The 12,933-nt window shown below is 34.1% G+C and overlaps 1 protein-coding gene and 1 long non-coding RNA gene across 4 annotated transcripts in view; both read left to right on the forward strand.

Annotated features, from left to right (window-relative positions):
* Window positions 1-1,201: 1,201 nt before the first annotated feature.
* The window catches only part of LOC123561722 (uncharacterized), a 42,278-nt gene continuing 30,546 nt past the window's right edge, over window positions 1,202-12,933 (forward strand). For 2 of the 3 annotated variants that reach the window (XM_053552968.1, XM_053552967.1), the window contains exon 1: window positions 1,203-1,362. In XM_053552968.1, coding sequence (XP_053408943.1) covers window positions 1,284-1,362 — 79 coding nt within the window. In that variant the 5' untranslated portion in view covers window positions 1,203-1,283. Of the gene's footprint in view, window positions 1,363-12,933 lie in introns of all 3 variants that reach the window. The other variant, XM_053552966.1, reaches the window with a different exon arrangement.
* Window positions 7,184-11,945, forward strand: LOC123538341 (uncharacterized). The gene is made up of 3 exons (XR_008372751.1): window positions 7,184-7,714; window positions 8,012-8,184; window positions 11,662-11,945. It is a non-coding gene; the product is annotated as an uncharacterized LOC123538341 (long non-coding RNA).

The raw sequence follows: 12,933 nt of genomic DNA on the forward strand, positions 1-12,933 counted from the left end.
GGCACCCCTGTAGAAACTCTAAAGGATGATGTGCCTTCCAGTAACTTGAATGTGTTCATTAAGGAAGAGTTTATCCATAGGATGACAGAGTTAATGCTATCATATTCCTGTAATTTATGTGGTATAATTTTAAGCCGTAAAGATTGTATATACTAGTCTGTGTTATAGCACAGATACTAGCACAGATACACGCGAAGCCGTCTTTCCTGGGAAGAACCAGTACTTACCTCCTATTTAGACGGGAGACACTCGAGAGCATCTCAGAAATTTCTAGTGCCTGGACTGGGATTCGAACCCCGGACCTCTGGATTGCAGTCCTGTACATACTCCATTGAGGCTGGTACTGATTTCTAGCAGAGAAGAAAATTTACGGTTAATTTCTGTACCCAGCTAGACAAAATAGTGAAAGAGTAAATGGAATTTAACTGGGGTTAAAAAAACTATTTAGTACTGTTATCTGATTTCTTTGTCACTGGATTTGTCGTTATTTATTACAACATATAGTCGATATAGGAGAGATCGTGTTTGTATACAAATAAGTTGTATTTTCTATTTTTAGAACTGATAAGAAAAAGGTCGGGTGGTCAGACGCCGAGCGTCCATGTTTTTGTAAACAGTGGTGTTTTTCTAACAGCTAAAACTTTCTTAAAACACAAATGATATCAATATTTTTTTGATCAATGGAAAGGATATAAAGCAAGCAATTTATTGATTACTTTTAATTATTATTTTGGAATAAAATATATTAATTATGAACGCTTAACTTACAATATTTCAATGAAACTTCAAAGTTTTGTTGTTTGTAGCATCATCTGGGGCATGTGCAGTGAAAAATCTTAATTTAATTTCTAAAATTTAACTGGCAGGAACTCGAAAATGCAGCTCTCTGATTGGTCAATTAGAACCCCTAATGTACTGTGATGTCATGATAAAGTTTTGAAAATGTAAAACGTTAAAAAGCAGCTCCCATTCTATACATAGAGCGTGACGTCACTCATTCCGTCTGACCAGGTCAGTGCGATAGTATGAAAGCGCTACCGTAGTGTACACAATGACTTTTGTCCTCAAATCGTATATAGATGATAACGACATGCCAATGTATTCGTGAGAATAACTTTTGCTGGTTCCAGGTATATTACCGAATGTAAACGATCGCGACAGCAACCAGCAAACTTTGGAAAGTCCATGTTACTAAAAATAATCTGACGTAATTTCGGAATTTCCAGTATCTGCTAGTAATTTTCCTTAAGGAATTTTGTAATGAATCATTGAAAAAAGAGAAAATGGAAGATAGAAGTTTATCAAAGGATGAAGATGTTGAGCCCGATGGAGGAACCATTCACTGGCAAACTTTTAAATTTTGTAAGATTTACATCTGACTTTCTGTACAGTACTGTATCTATCCGGTAACTGCTTTACTTCTTCTGCTTCTGTCGTATTATGGCTACATTCGTGTACTATTCATCAGTACATTCATTCCCTGTGCACAGAAAATGTGTGGGAAATCACAAGCTTTTATATATAACTTATCTACAGTGTACTGCCCAACAATCGATTCTGATTATAACTGGGACAGACTTAAAAGATGATGAAGCTCATTTATAATAGGTGCAAGGTTAAAAAGAACTACATTTAGATACAGATTAGAAGATTACAGTTGCCAGCCTCTCCGTGAATAGCATCAAATTGGGGCTGGACTGTATTTGTGTTGGGGAAGACCATTCCAGGAACGAATTATATTCTTGGAAAAAAAGGAGTTAGCATTTGTGTGACACTGCTTGTTTGACCATATATAGTTGTTACATGCCATATGGACTTCAACTTCAACTTGGTTACTCGTCAAAATCCGCAAGCAGACATTTACTAACGAGGGGTGAAACTGTACATGCGTGTAGTGTGAATTTGTCACGGTAAAAACTTTAAAAATGTCTAAATTTAAAAGTCAAACATGTATAATACACTGTACACACATCCCTCACTTCTCAGAATACTGTTGCTGCTGGCACCTGCTGGATGGCTGATTTGAATGCCTCCAAGCTGGGAGCTGTAGCGGTTGACTCTGGTAGTCTGTTCCAATGAGTAACTGTTCTGGGGAAGAAGGAATGCTGGTAGATATTGAGGAGGCACTGGAATGGTATGAACTTGACTGTATGGCTGTGTCGTGTACTTCTCATCAGTGCTAGCGTTGGGTGGTATATCACTGGAATGGCTACTAGGCCGTTGACCGTCTTATACAGTAGGATGAGATCGGCGTTAATTCTGCGTTGGTATAATGGAGTCCAGTTCAGGTTGGTGATCATAGCAGAGACACTGTCTGGTTTGTTAGGGTTATACGGCTTGTTACATACAAAGCGAGCAGCATTACGTTGGACCTGTGTGTTCTGTTGTGGATTCCAGACTGATTATGCATTTTCAAGTTTCGGGTGGACTAGGCTGAGATATGCTCGTTCTTTTATCTTCTGTGGACAGTGTTTCAGGTTACGTTTCAAAAATCCTAGTACGCTAGATGCCTTTTTGGAGATGTTGTTAATGTGTAAGTTGAATTTCATGTTGTCGCTTAGCTCCACGCCTAAGGCCAGAGTTTTTTAATAACTTGGGTTACGGGAGCGCCGGTCCTAAATTCTCCAAAATCCAAATAAAAATTCAAAATTGCGATTTTATTTTTTATTTTCCCCGACGCTTGCATCTACTTTCCGTGGTGGAAAATAAAACAGTGTCTATTAACCTACAATAAATATCACAGCGCGTACAAAGGACTTCCGATATTCTCAAAGGACGACAAAATCAATACACCGTGACGTAACTTTACTAGAATGACGTGACTAGCCCCGCCCCTAAATATAAACCGTTATCCAGATCAGCTGACATGTTAAGAAGGCGTTAATTGCAGACAACAAAAGGCTTGAAACAAGCTCCTAAGTCGGAAGACAAAGTAACTTAATTGTGGAAAATATATTGATAATTTCAGCACAAAAACCTCAGCAAGTAACTATATTTTAGCAAATGACATTTCACATCCAGTTTAAATTAATACATTTTTTCCGACCGATAATAAATTTGCTACTTACTTTGGATTTTCATCAATGATAAATCCTTTTACAGTATTTTTAGAAGAAATAAAAAACATTCAATTTGTCTCCTGACCTATTAAAAACTGATATCTTTGACACATTTCGACCAGCACATGGCAGCTGACATCAAAAGGAGTGTCGGCAAAATTTTCCTTTATTGATTTTCTTTGATGTGAGATAAAAGTTAACTGGTTGGGTATTGCAAGGTGAATGACGTAATTTGACATAATTCTACTCCAAGTAAAATGTACTTTAGATTTTTATGCCCCCGAAGGGAGGCATATAGTTTTTGAACCGTCTGTCGGTCTGTCGATCTGTCCGCATTTTTCGTGTCCGGTCCATATCTTTGTCATCGATGGATGGATTTTCAAATAACTTGGCATGAATGTGTACCACAGTAAGACGACGTGTCGTGCGCAAGACCCAGGTCCGTAGCTCAAAGGTCAAGGTCACACTTAGACATTAAAGGATAGTGCATTGATGGGCGTGTCCGGTCCATATCTTTGTCATCGATGGATGGATTTTCAAATAACTTGGCATGAATGTGTACCACAGTAAGACGACGTGTCGTGCGCAAGACCCAGTCTGTAGGTCAAGGTCACACTTAGACATTAAAGGATAGTGCATTGATGGGCGTGTCCGGTCCATATCTTTGTCATCAATGGATGGATTTTCAAATAACTTGGCATGAATATGTACCACAGTAAGACGACGTGTTGTGCGCAAGACCCAGGTCCGTAGCTCAAAGGTCAAGGTCACACTTAGACATTAAAGGATAGTGCATTGATGGGCGCCCGTCCCTAGATTTGCCACTATAATGCCACCCTTTTCAATGGTGGAGTATTTAGACAATTTTCCACCAAAATGCCACCTAAAATGCCACCAAAATTGTGAAAAAATGAACAGGACAGTGGCAAACAGGTTTGCCACTAAATTCCACCTTTTTCCACTTGTGTACACCTTTAGGTGGCAATAAATGGAGTATTTAGACAGTTTTACACCATTATGCCACCATTATGGTGAAAAATTTGTTTGCCACTTAATTCCACCAATAGCCACCTTCATGGTGGCAGTAAGTGGAGTATTTAGACAAACTACCACTAAAATGCCACCATTATGTTGTAAAATCTATTTTCCACTAAACGCCACTTATTGCCACTAATCGCCACCTAACAGGTGGCAATAAGTGGACAAAATTTCACCAAAACACCACTACGGTGGCAGTCCTATTTTACACTAAATGCCACCAAATAGCTGGCAATAGGTGGAAAATACGTGGCAACTAGTGGAAATCGGCTGCACCTGAATCTGAAAAAAAATCAGTAGTAAGCAAAAATCAAATTATATTAATATATTTTTTATTTTTATGCAAAAATCAAAGACCCTTCACAAGAAATCACAAAAGATCTGAACACAAGGTTCAGGATGTTGTCAATGCAGTCTTATTTTTTTCATATTCCAGGATGGCTTAAGTAGATGGCGAATGACTCTCCAAATTTCACTCCTTTGGATGTAAGGCCATTTTTCCAGCACACAATCTGTAAAAGCAAACCATACATCTATTAATAGATATATTTTTCTAACATTCTGAATGATTTTGCAGAAGATAGTAAATTTCCTCTAGGAGATATGAAATCAAAAGGCTTAACTAACTTACTGACATAACAACAAATTCAACAAACTTAATCTATGTCAAATAATATGCCACATCTTTATTAAAACTGATAAGTTTCATAAAAATCTACATTGTAGGAAAATTTCATTCACTCAAAAGTTTACATTGTTTTGTGTGAATTATATGCATCTTGAATCAATAAAAGTGCAATAACACTGCAAGAACTTGAGAATTGATGAAAGATGTGGAAGCACCATTTCTCTGCTTACACTTGTGTCAAATTTCATGAATATCTATCACTGGATTACTTATAATGTAGGAATTTATTGATTGAAAAACAATTTAAGGGCAATAACTCTGGTTACATAAGTGATCCTGACAGAAATTGCACATACAAATGCTGTCCTGTAGTGATCTACATTTTTGTAAAGTTTCATGAAAATCCATCAATAGATACAGGAAAAATCAAGATTTTTACCAAATCAACATGATCAAGGGGAAATACTTCTTTTACTAGGTAAATAATTGAGCAGTGTTAATGAGTTTGTAATAATTACATGAGGTTTAGTGATTCTATTGACAAAGCTACTATAATATTTTTCCAGTTACAAGCATTTTCAATTAATCTGACAGACATATGAAACAGATAGGAAAACGCCAAAAATAATATCCCTCTGCCTTTGGCAAAAGATCATAATAGCAATTGGGTTTTTTATCACATTTATAATTAATATTTGTCATATAATATGCCAAGAAATTCTATTAATTGATGTACTTCTTTAAAAATTAAGAGCTATTTAAACATTAGCTTTTATAAAAACATAAAATATTTACCTGATTCAGAATTATCTTGATGTTTCTTTTATGCAGTAATAAGCTGTATGCTGCTCAGGTATATACAGTCAAGCAGGCAGATCATATCACAAAGCTGCACTTTTTTCACAGAAGGTTCCTGGTATGAACAGTATAAAGAAAATATTGTATACTAAGTGCTAATCAATAATGTAAATAATTACAAAATGATACAATTTTACAAGCAGTGTTGTAAACATGATTGAGCTATATTCCAGAAAATATATCTGGGATTTATCTATCTGCCAAACTTCCTAAGACATAAAAGGAGATTTGTTGATTTTAATTTCAAGCAGTTTTGTAAATGCTGTTTCAAATTCAAGTATTTGTTAAAAGTAAGTAAGTAAGACAATGTTTAAGACAGTAATAATTTAAAAGATAAACAATATAATATTGTTACCTCTCATGATGTGTTTCCATTTTCTCCCTGACTGACTCATCAAATGCCAGATTTCAAATTTTGGTATTACTACACAGATAAATTGATCCCACACATACACTTTTTTGGTCAGCTATAGGTGTCAAATTCTTAGGTTGAAAAGCTATTGTAAAAACATCCTTTTTATATACACTTCTCTTTTTCAATTAATGAAGAGAAAAGGCAAGAACTATTTCTTTGCATCTGACCTGATGTTTCCTTGCATATATAAATCTTAACTGACCCAAATTCCACCTGGGGTTGTTTCTATACATTAGTGTGGGAGCTTGTAACTTGATCTATCATTAATCTTATCTTTAACCAACTTTCACTCATGCAGAAATAATACACTGCAGACACATTCAAAAATGTTCTTTTCAGATTCAGCCAGTACAGCCAATTTCCACTAGTTGCCACCTATTTTCCACCTTTTTCTGTCTTTCAGAATTGTTGAATGAAAAAGAGACTTATTAATATTTACATTGAATATAATACAAAGATACAATAAATAATAAATAATCTGTCTCACAAAATAATCAATATTCAGAGTTTCTGTATACCCCTGCAAAAAAAATTCCAATGTTTTCCTCATTCCAAAGAATTCCTTAGATTTCTTAAGATAATGCAAAGTTTTCCTAGTAAGATTTTTTAATTTAAATTGCAGCAAAGAATTCATTGAAAATCTTAAGATTTGTTTGGATTATACTTTTGGAATACTATGGAAAACTTTGAAAAAATAATCCAAACAAATCCAATGTTTTCCAAAGCAGAAAACTATGGATTACTTTGGACTTATATTTTGCTCCCTCAAATCAGATTTCAATGTCTTTGGAAATCCTTGGACTTTTGTGTTCTGAGTTTCTAGCATTTGGAAAATATTGGAATAACTTGGACTTTAGTTTTAGCTTATAAATTCTTTCAAAAAGGGAAAGTCCACACTTTTGCAATTATTTCACAAGCAAGTTTTAATTCCAACTGTAATTACTTTTCTTAGTTTAATGGTCATATAGGTATCCAAATTAATTGAAATGAAACAAGCAATCTAACAAATTAAAATTTAAGTCAATGTTTTCATTTTGTGTAATAAAAAGATGTAAATTAGAATTCTATCATTTTATTAATTGATGTAACAAGATATATCATTGAAAATAATAAAATTATGTCCCATTATATAAGCTATTTATTTCTTGGTTATTGAACACCTCAAACAACAGCATCAGATAATAGGCATTAAAAGTCATGTCATGAGTCCAACAAATTGTTAATGAAATTATGCTTATAATGTTACATCATCATAACTGAATAAATCTATTCCTTTGATGATTGGCAATGATTAATTATCTAGCTTTTACAGTCATTTATATACTGCTGTTCAATGTATACTGATGTGTTAACACACAGAGATAGCTGATAACACCTGGACATTCTGATCAAGATAACGACCAATGAAAATACAGGCTTCTGAAGCCGTTTTACACCTGTACCCAAAAAAATAATCCCAATATTTCTGCCTGGTTTTTTTTTCTGTGATCTTTGCAAATTCTGTGAGCAAATAAATGGATAAATTCTCCCATGAACTGTATACATATATATTTTAAGAAAATTCTAGTATTCCTTTCAGTAACTATATTGTACCAAAGAAAATCGCTCATGAATACAAAAATTTGAATGTAAACAGGAAGTTCTTTGTTCATGTTGTTGGAGGCAAATGGAATAAAGCTAACTTGAAAGTCTAAAATGTTTTTAGAGGGATATCAGGTAAGAACATCAAACTTTCTAATGTAAAATGTAAGTTTTAAAGCTATATGTCACAGGTCTAGAATTAATAGACTGAAACAGGAACTTTATTCATCTCAGTAGATTGAACTTTCACCTGGTTACAGGTAACTTTTTCAGGTGTATGTTAATGATAGATAATTATGCTTCTGAAGCAACAGTTTATTTAATACTTAATTATTGCATTTTTCAATTCTTTATTTCTTGTAATAAGTACTAAAATGATAGATAAATCACTTTGAACCTCTGACTTACAACAAAGTCTATAAACATTTTCAGATGAAAGAGTGTGCATATCTATAGTTATTAGAAGTATGCCTTCAACACATATGTATGAATTGATGTAGTCAGAGAAATCAGATGGCTTCAGTGACTATGCTATGTACAGGATGATGTGAGATCACAGACAGAAATCCCATCAAACATAAATTACAGAATATTTCAACTAAATTGTAAGTTAAAATTTGCAAACAATTATACTATACAAATTACTATAAAAGGCTGATAATTTATTTATTTTGTTGGGATTAACGTCACACTGACAGGTTGATCATTACACCAACATTTTATGACATTAATTTTTTGTCAGTACTAAGTTCTAAGATTTCTTTTTAATCTTGTCTGATTAAAAAAAACTTGCATATATTGTATGGTCAAGCACTTACACAGATGAGGGATAGTATAATACCCTCAGGCGGTGCTCTCAATATTTTCATTTGAGTGTCCAATAAATAATTAAATGGTTTTGATACAATGTAGAATGTTTAAATGGTAACTACAAATTAAAACTGGCTTTAGAGTTTTCATTTCACATACTATTATACAAGGACTCAGTGCTCCAGCTAGCTATTTACAGCAGGGCGCATCGCCCGTTCCGAAATTCGTTCCGCCCTGTTGCCCCGCCAGGCACCCTGCCCGTTTTACAACCATTCATTTCTTTTTTTTAGCCAAACTTCCCTTTTTTGCCTCTGTGATTATAATACACTGCTTTATTGCCCCCTTTTTATCGAGTGATTCACGCCGGGGGGCATTGACATAATTAGCAAACAGTTAAACAATATTACCTGCTGTAATTGACCTTACGCCAGATAGCCTGTAGCCACGCCCACCAGTTTTCAGGGGGAACAATTCATGCTAGGCCCGACAAACAAAGGAATCAAATGGCGACGGCAGAAATATTTTGCCGGACATTCTAGTTGATTTCGGCGTACGCTACCTCAATTCACACGTATTTCTAAACTGGAAAGGCAAAACACAATCGTTAATAAGTGGATGTTCTGTAGCGAAACATAAATTCTACAAAAAACAACGATACGTTGTTGTTAAAAGCCGGGAACTGCACCAAACAAGGCAAGGGGCCGAGCGGAAAACACGTAAAAAAGACGGAAATCTCTGAAACCATTATAGCTGATTTTGTGGGGTTTTTTTAATTGTCCGTTTCTTTTTCATTATAGAAACGTCAAATTTCGATCTCCCGGAAATCATGTAGGGTATGACTATATTAAGCAGACTAGAACATTGATTTTTATTAATTAAGGTTGAAATCAGACTGTGGATTCTGAATCCTATTTCAAAATAATTAGATAAATTAAATAAGGTAATTTACATGTAAAAAATGTCACTTGTGTCATTTAAGAAACGTCAGATTTCGAAATACCGGAACTCATTTAAGATGCTCGTGTCATTGTTCAACATTATTCAGATACATAGCATTAAATGTCTAATACTTAGACATGATGTGTTTTAAGTATAAGTAAAGAAAGTTCTCTTATTAGAATTAAAACGTGTAAATGATAAATAAATAAGATATAGTCCAAGGCGATGATGTAGTCCACACTCATATTTCAAGACATATACCGGCGCATCGCAGCTTAAAACAATGTTTGAGCCTACCAAATTTCTTTATAAAGTATACAGAATGAATGTATAATTTTTTGTTTAAGAATATATCTTCTTTATACGAAATATGCTATTTTTTCTGGAATTTTAGACGAAGTTTACGCTGTCTATTAAAATGAAATTTAGAACGAAAGCACACACCGAGTGCTAAGTCAAAACTTTGAGCGCCTGGAAAATTATTGATTAGACTCATTAAAATAGTCTTATATTAATCATAGTTTTTTATCATGTTTATTATTTGTTGTATTATCACCCAGGTATGACTTAACATACACCAGTGGGAGATTGATGTAAACCTTAAAAAATGCATAAATCATGTTTCCGGTACATTAAGGCATAATATTGACACGTTACCATTCAAATAATATAGAACATCAAATACTTGTGTTTTATCAGTGCATACCAGTTACTCTGGTAACTGATGGAATATTTTTACTATTGAATAAAGAATACTAGGCACTTTTGTTAAATAAGAAAGTTAATTGTCATAGAATTTTACACTGATTTAAATGAAATAATTAAAACGTTATAACACAATGAGTGCTAAGTCGAATTGCTTTGCTTTTAAACACTCTTATAAGATTTTTAAGATCAACTATTCTTGAGGACGTCCGCAGAGCCTGATACATCGTTGACAACATTCGAGGTCTGAGAGTGGATTTGGAAAAGGGAAGCGCTCTAGTATTACACTCTCTTCCCTGTGTCTGATGTAAAGTGTCGTAACGTCACCTTTTTACCATTTTGGACGATTTTTCGGTGGCATTTATATTCATTGACTGGCGAGTCCGGCACTAAGTTTGACGGACAAAATGGCGGCTAACAACAAGGCTTATCAGTTCTGTTATCTGATTGGTCAGTTGGAACCTGTCAATCAACACTGGCGTAAGGTCAATTGTGCCCGAGGCAGACCATGATATTTAAGACTGCTCCACTAGCATTAAAATCATTGAACCTTAGTGTTAAAACAGTTTGCAAACCAGTCTGAAATCATTATCATTTCGCGCCACCTGTCAAAGTGTACTTTCGTTTTCGGTAATATAGTCGTAAATACCCCTTTATACACAACTGAAACTTAAGTCCAGACAACAGACATTTATATGTAATTAATAAAAATCGATCACAATCAAATTTAAATAGGAAAATATTTTGATTTTATCGTTTTACAAGTTTTTGAAATCGAAAGTAAGTTGTCGTCTGCTTTGTGAAATTGCCGTTTTTTCATGAAGATTTCTTTGAAATTAGTTTACTAAGATGTAATGACAGGGTACACTTTAATGTCAGATACTGTGAAATGCTGTTAAACTGTCTTTGCATCATAATATTTTTTCAAAAATATTGTTTAAACTGGACATGCGACGACTTTTAGAAAAAAGTGTAACCATATCCGGATATAAGATTTTGGATACCCGGAATATGTCTATTACAAGTGCTAAACTTGCTTTTAGACTGTTGTAAGTTAAAAACTTTGCCTGATTTCATTTATTTAAGTGGAAGTTTAAACTTTATTTTCTGTATATAATATGTTGCAGGTATAAATTTATAAATATCAAGTAGCCTACATGGAGAAGATGTGTACTGAAATTGTAGCAAGTAAAATAGGCATAAACACATAGATATTGTTATTCAGTATGCAATTACAAAGAAATGTTACAAGTTGAAAATCAGTGCTAAGTAAAATACAAACAGCAGAATTTTTAGTTAATAAATAGGTGCATTAGAGATGACAGACATAGCCTATTAAAAGACCATACCTAAAGTGTGCCAAAAAACATGCCTAAATTATGCCAAATTCCATGCCTAAAGTATGTTAAAATGCACTGTATGCATGGACCAGTTATATTTTTTTCCCGGGGGAGCACAATCCCGGACCGACCACCACCCCAGAAGTGCCCTTTTCAGTGCCAGCACCCTGCCCTTTTTTAATCCTAGCTGGAGCACTGTACAAGGTAATATTGTATTGTCTAAAATTATATTTTAATCACAATTAATAATATAATTTGTTTCTATATTATATGTTATATCATTTTCAGAAATGGCTGGAATGAAGTTCCTGACCCAGGTGATGGTTTTGGAAAAGCAAAGAGACATTCTGATGCCACCTTATATTGAGCCTACAATACTCCAAAAATGATTTTGTTGTATTCATAACTTTCCACCAAATAATTTTTATATTTAATATATCTTTTAGTTTAATTTTTAAGTTTAAGCTAAGTGAATTTTTATTATTCTTAACCATAGATGTAAAAGCTGCTGACAGATGTGTTATTCCCTTTTGAATTTTATGCTTTTTGTGTTTTGTGAAGCCCAGATCTGTCACAATATTATTAATAATTAAAATTATTATTATTATATTAAAATAATTTTGTATTTCTTTTTTTTCTTTGGATTTCTTGGAATTTCTTTAGAATTTCAAGGTATTCTAAAGTTTTCCATAGTTAATATTGTATCTGTTTAGGTACAATAGTAAAAATTTCAATGAATTGCAATCTTTTCCTCATTGCCAGGCCTTATTGAAATTCCAAAGATTTCCTATCTTTTTCTAGGTTGCAATTCTTTGAAATTATTTGAATTTTCATCACAAATTTCATTGGAATTCATAGGAATTCATTGGAAATTTGTGCCAATACCAGCAATGTTTTCCAATGTTTTTCCATCAAACCTTTCCAAACTTTTGCAAAGAATTCTTAGAAATTCCTTGAACTTTACTGCAATGATTTCCAATGAATTTTCAAAGAATTCCTTGGATTTTCAACTGCATTTTTGCAAGGGCACCACTCTGAATATAAGTTTTGTCCAGCTGGAGTCAGCGTAGACTTATTTTCATTTTAGCGAAAATCCTTTGAAGAAGGAGCCTGGGTATACTGTTTTGCAGATGTCAGTCAGTCCATCTTTCAGTCTGTCAGTCGTTGGGTATGTAGAACAATGTTCAGTAGGTCAAAGGTCAAGGTCACAGTGAGCTGGAACAGTTAAGCTGTTTACGGATGTTAATTTGAGAACTCTTAGACCTAGGATCATGAAACTAAATAGGGAGGTTGATCATTACCAGCAGACGACCCCTATTGATTTTGAGGTCAGTTGGTCAAAGGTCTAGGCCACATTGACCCAGAACACTAGAACTTGTTTTTTGCCCAATAACTAGAGAATGCTTTGGTCTAACATCACATTTGATAGAGAAGTCACTTAAAACTGGTAAATGACCCATAATTATTGATCGGAAGTCAGTGCATCAAACGTCCAGTGCACAGTGACCAAATGATTTCTGTTTCTTGTACAGATATTGAATGCATCAAGGGAGGGGGCGG

This window comes from Mercenaria mercenaria, chromosome 10, assembly GCF_021730395.1.
Source record: "Mercenaria mercenaria strain notata chromosome 10, MADL_Memer_1, whole genome shotgun sequence".
Lineage (NCBI taxonomy): Eukaryota > Metazoa > Mollusca > Bivalvia > Venerida > Veneridae > Mercenaria > Mercenaria mercenaria.